This window comes from Camellia sinensis, chromosome 3 (assembly GCF_055761805.1).
Source record: "Camellia sinensis isolate YWXY chromosome 3, ASM5576180v1, whole genome shotgun sequence".
NCBI lineage: Eukaryota > Viridiplantae > Streptophyta > Magnoliopsida > Ericales > Theaceae > Camellia > Camellia sinensis.
The window spans coordinates 42,773,709-42,787,782 of NC_138963.1; the positions used below are offsets into that span (position 1 = coordinate 42,773,709).

Consider the following 14,074-nt stretch of genomic DNA (forward strand, 5'->3'; position numbering starts at 1 on the left):
AACAAAATACATAGCAGTCCATCTGAACTTAAAATAACCCATATGGGGAATTATTGAATCCCAAAAATGAAATACAAAATGAGAGATTAAAGAGTGATTTGAACTGATAGAGTAAATTACCAAATTAATAAAATTTTGTCTCTGGATAATCATTAGTCAATTCAATTATGAACTAGAATATACAATCCAAGAATCTCCAGGTCTTTGGCCTTAAGAATGTTGATCCCACCTAATTTAGTTCTTCCATGTTTGTTCTTCCAAACAAACATGGCTCCGCATATTATCCCACATTTAAAATGTGCCTAAATTAGTATATTTGCTTAGAATCACTAAGCATGAACTACATAGTCAATACCCTCTTAATCTTCCATTTTGTACCTCGCCCCCCACCTCCCAGATGGGGATATCATGTCCAGATTGTACTATTAGTCTGAAGCTGTATCAGCGAACACTGTCAAAAGTTTAAAAATATTTCTAAGTTACAAATGAAACAAACTTTATCAAAATCAATTTGACATTCAATACTCTTTTTTTTTTCCTCAGAAAAACAGCATCAGGAACTTTATATGTTACAGGCCTCAAAAGTATTAACTGCTACCAGCTCCTAACCATATAATGATCAGTTCGCTTGTCGCAAAACTGCAACCAAAGGTGCAATAATTCCGTTATGGCATGACAGGCAATCAGGAGGTTACTCGCTTGAATTAGCAAGACCAACCATGTTAAGCATATGGCGGTCCTCCTTAAATCTCTCCAGCACAGTACCTTTTGCAGCATCTTGCCTTTCTTGTTGGGCTCCTTTTGGCACAACCCTCCAGCATTCAATCACTTCTGGGCATATTTGGTTGGTCTTCGAGAGGCAAGGGCTCCCAAAAGTAGTGCAGGCAAAGGTGTGACCCTGATCGAAGTTTGCTGAAACAAACAAGCCAAAGTGATTCACCCGTCCTCCAAAACCGATGCCGTTCGGAATGTTCGCTGAACTAAAATTCACAGCACACTGCCAATTACAGAGATTTTAAGAATTACGTCAGTATTGTGGCTTAGGATTAAATAAGAGAGAACAAATTGGCTCATTCTAAATACTATTCATGTTGTCAACTAAAGAACAAATGCAATAAAATTCATCCATGCTTTTCAATTTAATCATTAACACTTTATAGGAACTGCAATACAATCCAAGTGACAAAGTACAACTTAAAATAAGATTCTTTATGCTTTAACTAATTCCATAAATCGACACTACCTTCATCAGATACCAATGTTTAACCAACAACCATTTAACCAGAATGTGTCCTTCCAAAAATTGGTGTTGTCTCTCAAAGCACAGCTCTGAGTTCCCATTTTCTTTTCATGACCATACCACTCCATAGCGTACCAAAAAAACCAAAGGATAGATGCAGCAACCAAAAGGCCAAAAGGTATGAACCTTTCAAAATAGAAATTGATAGCTGCTATGTAGTATATTTACATTAGCACACATCAATATTTATTTCTTTGTGGGATGTTGAGATTTTTCACGTTGACTGTCAAGGTGGGTTAGAATTATCTTCTATATAGGAACTTCAAAACAAGAATACCTCAACTACTATGGCTCTGTTTGGTTGTATTCTCAAAATACAATTCCATCATATCATTCACGTTTCACGTTTGTTTAGGAGTTTCAAATCATAATTCCACACTCACTTTTGAAAACTCTGTCGAAGGCGGGAAAATTTGGACTAACCGGTCGTCCCACCGGATGTCCTATCGGACATCCCACCGGTTGACCAGAACAGTGCAAATAATTTTTTTTTTGCAATTGATATATGTTAATTTTTATATATTCGAAAAAAATATTTTTTGAATTTTTAAATTTTTTTATGTGCTTTAATAGAATTTTGAGATGTATGTTTGGTTATGAGTTATAAGTTTTTATATCAAATATCATGTCACATAAAAAATTCCCCACTCAATTCAAAACTCTCTTCAAAACTCTTTTCAAAACTCTTTCACCAAACAAATTTTCCACACTCAAATCATAATTTCAAAACTCACAGACTCAAAATACAACTCCTACTCTCAAATCATATTTAGAAAGCTCTACCAAACGCAACCTACATTTGTTAACATTTACGTTTTTCGTTTATGTTTATAAAAAAAACTGTAAACTAGTTTTTGTTTATTTTTAGAAAAATAAAAACTAAAAACACATTTGGTTTGAACAAAATGTTTGAAAAATTTTAAAAACAAAAAAAGCTTCCGTGGTTCGAACAACTCACGAGGTCCTCCATGTTCCTCCCACATTGCTTCTGTGTTCGTTTTGCATTTTTCTTCAGTTTTTACTTTTGTAAACACATTTTTTCAGTTTATGATTTTTAGCTTAGTTTTTAATTTGAGAGATCTGTTTATAAATCAAAAACTTACCAAACAAGTTTATATGACAATTTTTAAATATAAATAGAAAACTGCGAACGGAATGGTTACCAAACAGACTTACCCATTGTAAATTGCTATTTGCTCCAGTGGGCCTGAAAATAGACGCGGTTGGATATAGCTGAAAGAGAAAAGATTTCATATCTCCATAGAAATCAGCATGCCTATCCCAAGGTTGAGATGCATAACCTCCATATATGTAACCTTCTTTATCCTTAATAATCAACACGGTTGGGCCGTCATCATTTCTGCAATTCAATTGAACAATTACTGATTCCACTCCTACTTAAAAGATAGTAGCAGTAACCAAGAAACTGAAACACAAATGGAAAAGAAGCATGTATAAAATAGTTTTTCATTTAAAAAAAAAAAAGAAAAGAAAAAAAAAAAGCAGCAAGTAGCTACAAAATAATGATCTCCAAGGGTAGGTACAATGTAGTTTCAAATCTGATATCCGAACTGATGGCATTCCCATGAATCATGATAAGTCTATCTAACTGTTAGGTCTCAGAACAGCATCTAGTTCTGAAGAAGCCAACCAAACAATTAGGGCCTCAGGAAAAGCAGCCACCGTTTAATTTTTCAAGTAAATGGTTTAGGGAGAGAATAACACCTAAACTAACATGAATGCTGTAGTGAAAAAGTAAACGAATTTATTTTAATTAAATGAACATATAACCTTGACAAAGCAGAATGAAAAAAAAGAATTCATGAAGTTGATCTCAATTGATTGGAACACAAGACTTGCTTTAATTATTTCATGACAATTACATCAGCCTACTTAATCCCAGTTTCAGACCTGAAGGACTCCCGTTTGCCTATTAACAAAAGTTTCAGTATTGCCATAACAGAAATTGTGAATAGCAACTTTTAGTTTGAAAAAAAATATATATATATATATAACGAAAATTCTTATTGAACAAGTAAACAGAAGAAAAAGAAACAAAAGCCATAGAAGAATGCAATTTACTAATTTGGGATGGGTTAAAACTAATCCCAGTATCTTCAATCAAAAAATGTTCAACAATATTTATAATTTTTAAAAGCACAGATACGACATGATATGGACACATTGATATGACAATTTTAAAAAATCAAGACATGACACGACAGGGACACACCATATAAATATATTTTTATTTACTTAAATGAAAATAAAAACTTCAGTTTCGTAAAATATCCACATCCACAGCAGATTTATTGCAAACAAGCAATTCATGCAAAAAGTGACCAGAAAAATAGAAGGAAGAGGGAAAAAAATCCTAATATGTTACCGGGCCACCATTTTTATACAATCATACAATGTTTTTCCATCTTCAAGTATCCTAATCATAATGAAATAAATAAAATGCAATAAACCACTTCCAAGACAAATGTAGGTGCCAAAAATAGGACTTTTCAGTTGATATGTTATACTGAAATGGAATTGCTTTTTATTTTATCAAAACTCTCCCCAGCTCCTGGTGAGTTTTCCTTCCCAAGCAAGGAACTAAAGAGCCTGAAAAAACTTGAGGCTATCTAAAAATTTGTACTCATTACATCATTCAACTTCAATTCCAAGATAAAGTTAGCACAAAAAGCTGAAAGAAGAATGGAATCTTCTCAACCAACACCAAGTACAAGGAAAACAAATGAACTTCCCATTAAATCTATTTCAATACTGCTTTAGAGCAACTAGAACAGTGTACAAAATAACCGAGCCACTTACGATATGTTGCCCAGGAAGGTGTTGAAACTCAGTCCATTAAATGCACTATGATACACAAGTTTCCATTCATCCAGCTCTAGTTGGGAAAGGGCTCCTCCAATAAGCCAGGCATATTCCTTCTTCAATAATAACAAATTAGACTCAACATTTTCCAAATGCAGTAGACGAGGAACTTGAGAACCTGGCTTCCCTAAGTAAAGAAGTCTTGCATTAATAGAAAAGGAAAACAAATATAAAACATTTTACTTAAATCCATTTAAATACTGTTGGAGATGGTCTGAATAATACATGTTATCTTCAAGAATCTGGTAAACATTACTTCAGTAAGAAAATGAAACCTAAACAATAAAAACCTGGATCAGATGGTGACAACAAGCTTCCAAGGTACTTCCTGACTGATGGAAGAAGTGCACACCATTTTCTGAAATCCTCAAAAGACATACTACTTTCAGCACTACCTTCACCACTCTCTGAAAAACTTGCAGCATTGAGGAAAATACTGATGACGACTTGATGTGAATTTGATCCAGCTTCAGAATTTCTTTGAGAGAATATATCATCAAGCATCACCGTTAAAACAGATTCTACATCAGACCTGACAAAAGTTGACTGGAAGATTATGTATGAGTTATAATAGCAAAAATTATTGACTTCTCATCCTTAACAGTCTATGCCAGAAATAGAACACCAACCACTAATAATTTAGATCCCTTTGGTTTAAGACTAATCACCATTTCTGAAAATGGAGAAACTGAAATATAATACAAAGACCAAAAATTTAAAAAAAAAAAATTAAACGCATATATGCAGGGCAATTTTTAAATGCTTTTCAAGAATTTCTTCTATGGGCCATTTTGTATAAAGTGAAAAAAAAAAATTAATAACAATAATTCCAAACCTCAGGTTCATCCACAACTGAGATCCCGATGGTCCTACTTCAATATTTTAAAATTCCATTTTTGGAAACTGTAATCAAAAACTTGTTTTTGAAAATGACAGCAGATGGAGCCCCATTTCTATTATTGTCCTTCACTGGAAGCAAGCATCAGGTAGATTGTCTTATCCGTAGTTTTGAGACCCAAAAGTGTACAGCACAAACCCCTTTTGTAGATCTTTCAATGGTATGAAAGAATCAAAGATAGCTAAAATCCATAGCCCTTCCCTTCCACACACATATATGTGTCCAAAGTTGTAAAAGAGGGAATTCGGATATGTCTTAAAAGGTTGTGGATTTAACAATCTCCAAAGAAGAAAATTCTTTAGATACACAGTTAATCTATAAATCTGCCAAAGAGTCCTAAGACTAAAGAACCCTAATTGACCTCCCCAGGCTAAAAGACCAAGTGTTTATAGTTCTACCTCCCCAAGATGCCATCTCCAGTCACATCTAGTAACTGATAAATAAACTCTTCAATCTCATCTTTTGTTCCTTTCTCGTAAGTCCCCTGCAATATAAAAATGGAAGCAAATTGATTAAGTTCACATAACTTTGCATTATGATGCATATATTCATGACCCAATATACGTAATCACATATGCATACATATGAACACGTGACTGCACTTGCCCAAATTATTCGGTAAATTTACATTTCAAAACTTAAAAGCATGCTTCCTATAGGTTTGCAACCATCCATCTATATTATTAGTTTGCACTTCTTTTTTCCCTGGGCTAGTTTGCACTTTCCAAAATCTAAATTATAAGCCATGAATTTTATTGGCTCCGTTTGGTTTAGTTTTTGAAATTTTGAGTTGTATTTTGAAAGATAAGTTGTTGAAAAGAGCTTTGAAAATTGAAAATTTGTTTGGTTTTGAGTTTTGAAAATAATTTTGGAATGATTTGTAGTTTTTTTATTTTTGTAGTTGAATAGATGGGTGTGAGAGAAAATTTGATTGATTGATGTGTAGAATGTAAGAATGAGAGAGGAGAGAGAAAAAGTGATTGATTGATTTATTAATGATAAAAAAAAAAAAAAGAGAGGAGAGAGGAGAGAGAAAAAAACAATTTTGAAAACTGGTAAATCAAACATGTTTTTTGATTTTTTGATCCAAATGTTAATTTAAAAACTAAACCAAATGGTATTATTTTTCCACATCACTTATCACTTCCCTCATGCTTCTTTCAACATCGTCAAAATGATTGCTAAATGCTTGTCAACACAACATATGTTGTTTAACCTACTTCTACATAGAATGTTTCATATTGTCTTGGTAACACATTCTACTCAATTCCACATGCATCAAAAAAGATGAATAAAATTAATATGTTTCCCTAGCAAGACAGTGCATAGAAAAATTAAAACAAAATTTGGACTATATTACCCATAGGTACATATTTTCTTGCAATGGTTCTTCTTTAAGCATGTTAAGATTTTCGACACACTTTCACTTGGACATGCACATACTCTACCCACATGCAAATGTTAATTACAAAGTTGTAGCCAGTAGGGCATCATCCATGTTCTTATGAAGGGCCAAATCAAAAGCATGATTTTGAATTCTATAAGAGCATCTCCAACCCTTCACCTTTTTCTTCATCAAATTTGTTCAACAATTTATATCAACAACTTGATTTGATATATAGCTTACTCCAATGGTGATAATCAACTTTTCATCAAATCTTTTTCAAAATAAAGAACATATCCCAAAGACATCCTTTAAGCAAATCAGGTGAAACAAAATTGATTTCCAATCCTTCATTTTTTAGCAATTTCATCAAACTTAAGTGAAAAAGGATTGATGAAAATTTGATGAAAGATTTTATTCATCCCTCATTTGATTAAATATTTGGTGAATGAATTGGATCTCATTTTCACCAAATTTTCATCAAATTTAAATTCAATGAAGGATGTGGTGAAGGATTGGAGATTCTCTAAGCCATGTGACAGTTAAGGGCGGAGGCATAGGTGGTATTGAGTACTCCAAGATTGCATGTATGACACGAGGTAGTTACAAGTCACTTTTGAGAGAAGGACATATTTATAAAGAGAACCAATTCATGTGGAGGAAGCAAGATACTCAAAAGAAGAGAACTGAAAAAAGAATAAAACTACCAATGTGTGACAAAGGAACACCACAATTTGGCAGAGAAGCCAACAAGCATCTAGCACTTCATAAAATCCTATGTAGTGAGGGCAACCCGTAATGTAGGAGAATCAACATCGTAGTTGGGGAGTCTAAAATTCACAAAAATGAGCCTAACCAAGATTTTGAAAAGATCAATCACTGGCTCTTATAAATTGGAGTGATTCAACACATCTCCCTACCAAAATTCAATTTAAATGATTGTATTCCTGAAGAATAATGAACCACTGCATTTTTGCCTCCATCAAACCAAAAAGATCAGTGATTTCTGCTCCATTATCTATCTATAATGCAATGGCTCTAATTTAAGTGGAGAGGAAACAATATACACAAGCATATTCCACCGATAAATAACCAAAGTTGGGCTGACCAACCTAGCTTCAGAATTTGGTATCTCCAAAGCTATACTTTACCCACAGCAGCAGATAAGGCGTCATTCTGACATGATTCTACATGTTGCAACAATTTCTTCAACATCGTATTTTTTAAAATTTATTATATATTTGCTATCCATGACCACCCTTGTGATATCTTCCAAGGCTTTTGAAGAAAAAGTGAACGGCCTGCATCTCCAAATATGAGGAACTCTCAAATATTATGGCCATAAAACTAGAAATAGAGATCTCAATTGCATCCTTCAATTCAAACAATTTGTCAGTAACACCAGCACTTTATTTTTCTTGTTGCAACTCCTGTTATTTCTCAGTTATGGTAATTGCAGCTTTCTTTTTTTAATGAGTAAAATTTTATTAATTGAAAAAATAAGGTGGGTAGGGCCAATTTCACATGAGGAACACACAGCAAAAGAAACATAAAACTCACAATCTAAGCTATCAAAAATAAATAACAAAAGGGAGCCCAACCTCTAAATTAGAAAAACATAGAACTTTTTTCACGTGATAACCCCTGATAAGTGATCCAAAGAAAATTAACAACAATAATAATCAGTGATCATAGAAATTTGACAAAACACTTCTTCCCTACTTCGTGCAAAATCCCTTAATTTCCTGTCTTCATTCAACTTCACATTTGTCTATTGATCTTTAACCAACTTTTACCCAAAAAAGGCCGAAGGCCACACCCTGAACTAATTTTATTAATGGTGCTTACTTTAGAAGTAACAATTTCCTTCTAGCTCCACTTGGGAAGCCCACCAATATGTTTCACACGGACTTCCTTTTTGCTGCTAATGAGTTCTAGAAACTGGCCTCTATTTGGAACTTTTTGGTGAAATCATATAAGGTAGCTCAAGCCAGGTTATCACTCTTGGTAGCTAAAGCTTTTAACATTGCACCAAACAATGCCCCTATTTGCACAACAATGACTAATGTACACACCAATAAAGAAAAGTGATGTGACTCGAGTAGAATATGCTACTACATGAACATGAGGAAGACCAAAAAGAAAAAAGGGAAAACTTGAATAAATTAGGTGAAACGGACCAGATGCCCAGCAATTTAACGAGTTCAATGGTCCTGAATACTGTTGAATGGGTAGAAAAACAATAAAATTGTGCATATGATTCCAAGCAATTAGGACTCTCTACGAATGTGAATGTGAATGTGAGCAAACTAAAGTGAGCCAAGCATATGTGCTCTAGCTCATCGTGATAAAGACAACAACTTTTGCTTGTGTGATGGGTAGTTCAGCAGATCACAAGCCAACTCAGCACAATCAACACATGAATATTCCAGAGCTCCCTTTAGTCCAACATAGATTGAACTTCCTTGTCTTAAGATGTACAGAGTAAAATGATTTCAGTTCATGCTGATGCCAGCATCAGGATCACTGATCACACGTACTTGTTTTTTCAAAAAGCCTAAATGAACCATTTATGAGCTAAGACAATGCAGTAACCATGTTACCTACAATGTGGATCGTTCTGATGTGCAGAACGGAAATAGGAACGTGGTACGCCACATGCTCTAAAATGTGGTACGACAAGAGTGGACTTGTATATATTCTACTGAAAAATTTAAGGTACTTCTAAACAAATTTTCTTTTAACTATTAGGCATCTAGTAAAATTTATTTTTATTTATTTTTTCATTTTTGATGTTTTGTCTTATCAAAACTTAACTCACCTTAAATTTTGCTTCATTATATTTGATTTGTTTCCCCCTCATAATAAGGTAACATTTAAGAAAATATATTTAAAAAAAACTTTTGGGATAGCTTCGGAAAACTAAATTTACCGTTTTAGAACGGAAGTGTACCATATTTCAGAACATGTGTACCAATAAGTAATTTGCTAGGGTATTAGCTTTTTCTGGTAACACAGCATAGTAATTAAATGACTTATTCACCCAAAAAAAGTATAGAAATTAAAAGGCATTATAATATCTATGTTGTATAATTAATCCTTTGGGACAGAAAGAAATTCAATCCAACACTCAACTTGATTTAGTTCAATGGACTTTTACACGATTTCAGAAAGAAAGCAAGAAAAACCATAAAAACCCAACTAAACAAATAGAAAACAGGACAGTGTCATCCAAACACCCATAGCATGAAATCAATCAATTGGTTAACAGAATCACAGAAACTATGAAGTAATAGTATAAAAAGCAATGATGAAGAACTCACTTTAGCAATTACAAGGTCCTGGAATGTGAGTTTTTTATCATGACGATTCTGGGTGACCAAATCAAACATTCGATCGCCAAGAGAACCATGAATCCCAAAATACGCCTAAATGGAGAGGTGAGAGATTACAATTTAAGTTTGGGAGAAGAATTGGAAGTTAGGGAGAGAGAGAGAGAGAGAGACCTTGAAAACAGTGGGAGAGATGAAGTGGTTGTTGGTTTGAGATTGGGCAGCGAGGGATGCGAACAAGGTCTTGAGATCTTCGAGCTCATTTTGGGAGAAAGCTCTACAAAAAGGGAAAAAAAAAAGTGAACTTTGTATGAGCTCCTTATATATATATATATATATAGAGAGAGAGAGAGAGAGAGAGAGAGAGAGAGAAACCTGGTGGCAGAAGAGAAGCGAGGATCGGTGGAAGGTGACTGAGCGTTGCCCATCGTTCCTCTCCTCCACCTCTCTCTTTGTTCTGCGGTGCCGTGTGGCAGCTATTTTCCAGCTTTAGGCTCTGTTTGGTTTTTGAGAAAACGGTTAAGTATAAATAGAAAAGATAATTATAAATCTGTGGAATCAAAATGAACCATTTTTTTTTTTTTTTTTTTTTAGAGATCTTAAAAATTTTACTATATTTTTTTATTAAAAGTTTTACATGAGAGTGGATCTTACACCCAAACCTTTAGTAGAAAATTTAATAAAATTTGTAAAATTTCTAATATTATTGTTTTTCCCCTTTTTTATTTTTACATTTTCTGATATTTGATGTTAGTAAAAACGAAATTCAACAAAAAGATTGGGTTATTATAGTTTCACAATTTGCACTTGTACAGACGAACCCTTGCATTGAGGTGGATCACTTCTAGGAGGGATCTAAGATTGAGGTAATTGCAGTGGTTAGGATTTGCAGGAAAGGAACACCGGATGGAGAGAACAAAAATTTTAAGTGATGGGGGATGACCATGATGGTGGCTATGGATAGGAAAGGCAAATGACAGACTAACGTTGTATTTGGTTAGGAGTTTTAATAAAGAATTTTTTTTTTTAAAAAAAAAGCAGATAAAAGGTAAATAAAATGTGAATAAAATATATATATATCTCACCTAATTTCACATATTTTTTCTCTTTTTCTTTTTTAAATTTCTTCTCAAATCTCTTCAACCAAACACAATGTGAAGGTAATGAGAGGATGGAAAAGAATTAAGGTTAGCAAGGGAAGTGTGGAAGTTGTAGTAGAATGGGGAGAGATGGAGGGGGAATGGTAGCCATGGAGGGTTTATCTCATTACACCCCAATTAACTAAAATTATCTAATAAAAGAACCTTCAAAATCTAAAAATTACAATACGTAATTTCTCATTTCATCCACCATCTTTTCAACCACCTTCACCGGACCACTACCGCTATTACCCACCTTTATGCCACCCTCAGCCGATTTTTTTTCTCACTATCACCTCACAACCACCTTCTTTTCTTTTTTTACTTTTTCGGCTCCCTTTGGAAAACCTTATATTTCTCTTTCTGTCTTACACATACAAGTAGGTGCAATTGCAAGGCTTTACTGGAGAGGAGATTGGTCGTAGAGGAAAATAGGATTGTAATAGAGAATGTCTATAAGGAGAGTTACGGAAGAGAAATGGTAAATTGAGAAAAAGATTGCGACAAAAGATACTGTAACAACAAAGGAGATTGGGAAAGATTTTACAGTTGTATGATAAGGGTCACAATGGTAAGAGGGTTGCAAAGATGGTAGTTGAGACGATAAGGGATTGAGAATGTGGTAATTAGGGCCGTTGGAGGGCTACAAAGGTAGTTGTTATGGTGGTGGGGGCTTGTAAGGTGGTAATTGCAATGGTTGCAGGGTGGTGGTTAGAGATAGTAATGGTTGTTCGAGGTAGATGAGGTAAGGTTTGAAAGTTGAGTGTAAAGGGAAGAGAGAGATTAAGGATAAGAAAATTAGGTGGAATTATGGAGTGTGTAAAGAGACAATATGAACATTTTAAAAAAAAGGTGTAATGAAATAGAACTGTGGTGTAAGTATAATTACCATTTATTCCATCTATCATTAAATTTGGAAAAAAATCCTACTAAATTGATAATAGTTTTTGATTTTTGATTTTGTATTATATATTTTCCTATTTTAAAACTATTTTTTTTATATTAATTATTTTCTTAACAATTATTTTAATCATTTTACACCCAAAAATAAATTTAAAAAAAATGGAACAAAGAAGTGGAATTCAAGTCTTGTAATGACAAAAAAATGGCCCTCCCTTTTTTTTTTAATTTTTTTTTTCCATTATCTCTCTTCCTCTTTCCTCCCTCAATCTCATCATCATAGGTCACCCTTCTCTTACCTTCTCTATCTGTGATGATCACCTCTCTTTCTCCAGTCTTGCTAATGCCCTCTTCACTCCCTTAGAGCATCCTTATCAAACCAGTTAAAATCATTTTTTAGCTAAATTAGTGATACTGTTCATCAAAACTAGACTGTATCAGTCTCGTTAATGTTTATCGCTAATATACGAGTGCTACAGTACCTCGCTACAACATGCGAGGTAATGTTTATCGCTACAATAGGCGGAGTTATGACCGAACATCTGTCCGGAAGTCCGACTGGTCAACCTGCCGATCAACGACAATTTTTTATTTTTTTATTTTTTTAACATTTCCTCCAGTTTTGTCTTTTGTAAAAACATAAGAATTGTTTAACTCATCAATTTAATTATAAAAAAAGAATAACAAATATTTTAATAGGATTGAATTAAAATAGAGAGTTTGATGCAGCGGAGTAACTAGCTAAAATAGAAAAATGACTTTTTAAGTTATAATTTGACTAAAATTTTGAAGAGCCCGGTACTAATGCTCTTACCACCCTAAGCCTTTCTTTAGCCTCTTCTTATTCCACTTATTTATCTTTCACCCTTTCTGATGCCACATAAGCCTTTCATCATTTTCTTTTCTCTTATCTTTATTTATTTATTTTGGTCTATTTGCCTTCCTCTTTTCCCATTGCAATTTGCAATCCTCTTCTTTCTTCACATGCCATCGCTACCTTCATATTCATATTTCTTTACCATTACTATCCCTTTGTTCTTTGTGAACTCTAAGATTAAAATCAACAATAAATGATATTTTCCCCTCTTTAAGCCTGTAAATATAGAGATTTTTTAAGAAGAGTGTGAGATTTATAAGAGATGAAGAAGATGTGCAAAAAAGATATAGGATTTGCATTGTTGTGGTAGGTAAGAAAGGTAAATAGAATGTTGTAGTGGGGGTGATAATGGTTTCATTGTAGATGTAGAAGGTGAGAGAAAAGGGTTGAGAATGGCGGTAAGAGAGGGTTGGAGGTGTTATATATGGGGTAACGGGGTAGGGTAGCTATTGGTTAATGATTACAAGACCTCAATTCTTGATTGGAGGGGACACCAAAGGCAGAGGGGTAATGGTTGGTGTAGACACCCTATTTTTGACCGACCTCAAGACTTTGACGTCATCGATTGTGCACTGGATGATTGCGCATGTTTGTGCTTGTTTTGAGCGCCCGAAGATCTCGACTGAGCGCCTTGTCTTTGAGCCTCTTAACTCTTTGTGTTTTGGCCTTGTTTTTGGGCCAAACCTTGTTGCCTCTTGCCTAGGGGAAAAGAAGGCCTTGCCGGCCACTTGTGGCATTTGCTGGCCACTTTCCTTTCTTGTAGGCCACTTGAAGTGGTCGATAGGCTAGGGGAAGTGGCTGGCCGGCCACCTTAACTGGCCAGCAGCCAATTTTCTCTCTTTTTAGATATTTTCAGATCTTTTGAGCCAGCTGTGGCTCACTGAAACTCATCCTCCATATACGTGTATAGAGGGATCAAGCAAGCCTTTTTGCTTGCTTGCTCTATATAAGGGGAGGTCCCTCCCCCTTTAGAGAGGTTGACAAATTTTAGCGCTAAATTTCTCTCTCTATATATTGCGCTATATTGTGCTTGAAAGTGTATTTTCTTCATATATTTGCACTAAAACACCTAATCAAACACCACTACCTTGGAGCTGAGGTTCTTGAAGGTTTGTTTGGAGCTCAAAAGCTGGTTTTGGCTCAGAGGAAGACCTGTCTTGCTGCTATTCTTCAAGGGTAACAACTTGTCCCTCTTAAGCTTTGTTTTGATTAAGTGTTTGATCACCTTTGCATGCTATTTTAAGGTTGGTTTTAACCTCTTAACAACTCTAATTTTAAGGCTTTAAAATGTTGATTTGAGTCTTGTTTGGTTAGGGGGTGTTTCCCCTTCTTTGCTCTTTGGCTTATAAAGCCTCTTGAGC

General features: G+C 34.4%; 1 protein-coding gene and 1 long non-coding RNA gene across 3 annotated transcripts in view; one reads left to right on the top strand and one right to left on the bottom strand.

Moving 5' to 3' along the window:
- Positions 1–496: 496 nt before the first annotated feature.
- On the bottom strand, positions 497–10,759 carry LOC114269948 (TLD-domain containing nucleolar protein). 2 transcript variants are annotated; one of them, XM_028211328.2, is made up of 8 exons: positions 10,173–10,759; positions 9,972–10,074; positions 9,789–9,893; positions 5,480–5,565; positions 4,474–4,715; positions 4,121–4,301; positions 2,477–2,660; positions 497–997 (listed from the first exon to the last, which is right to left on the bottom strand). In XM_028211328.2, exons 1-8 carry the CDS (start codon positions 10,223–10,225, stop codon positions 692–694), a joined length of 1,260 nt encoding a protein of 419 aa, XP_028067129.2. In that variant the 5' UTR covers positions 10,226–10,759; the 3' UTR covers positions 497–691. The 2 variants fall into 2 exon arrangements, with proteins under 2 accessions (XP_028067129.2, XP_028067128.2); XM_028211327.2 differs by having other exon boundaries at positions 4,121–4,310.
- Positions 10,760–13,811: 3,052 nt separating this feature from the next.
- LOC145822504 (uncharacterized) overlaps positions 13,812–14,074 on the top strand; it is a 32,245-nt gene continuing 31,982 nt past the window's right edge. The window contains exon 1 of the long non-coding RNA XR_014363826.1: positions 13,812–13,889. This is a non-coding gene — a long non-coding RNA (uncharacterized LOC145822504). The remainder of the gene's footprint in view (positions 13,890–14,074) is intronic.

Coding starts and splice junctions, on each gene's coding strand:
- LOC114269948 (XM_028211327.2), bottom strand. CDS start 10,225: ATGGGCAACGCTCAGTCACCTTCCACCGATCCTCGCTTCTCTTCTGCC. Junction 4,716..5,479: donor GGAGATGGCATCTTGGGGAG/GTAGAACTATAA, acceptor AACTTTTGTCAG/GTCTGATGTAGAATCTGTTT. Junction 2,661..4,120: donor ACCTTCCTGGGCAACATATC/GTAAGTGGCTCG, acceptor ATTGAATTGCAG/AAATGATGACGGCCCAACCG.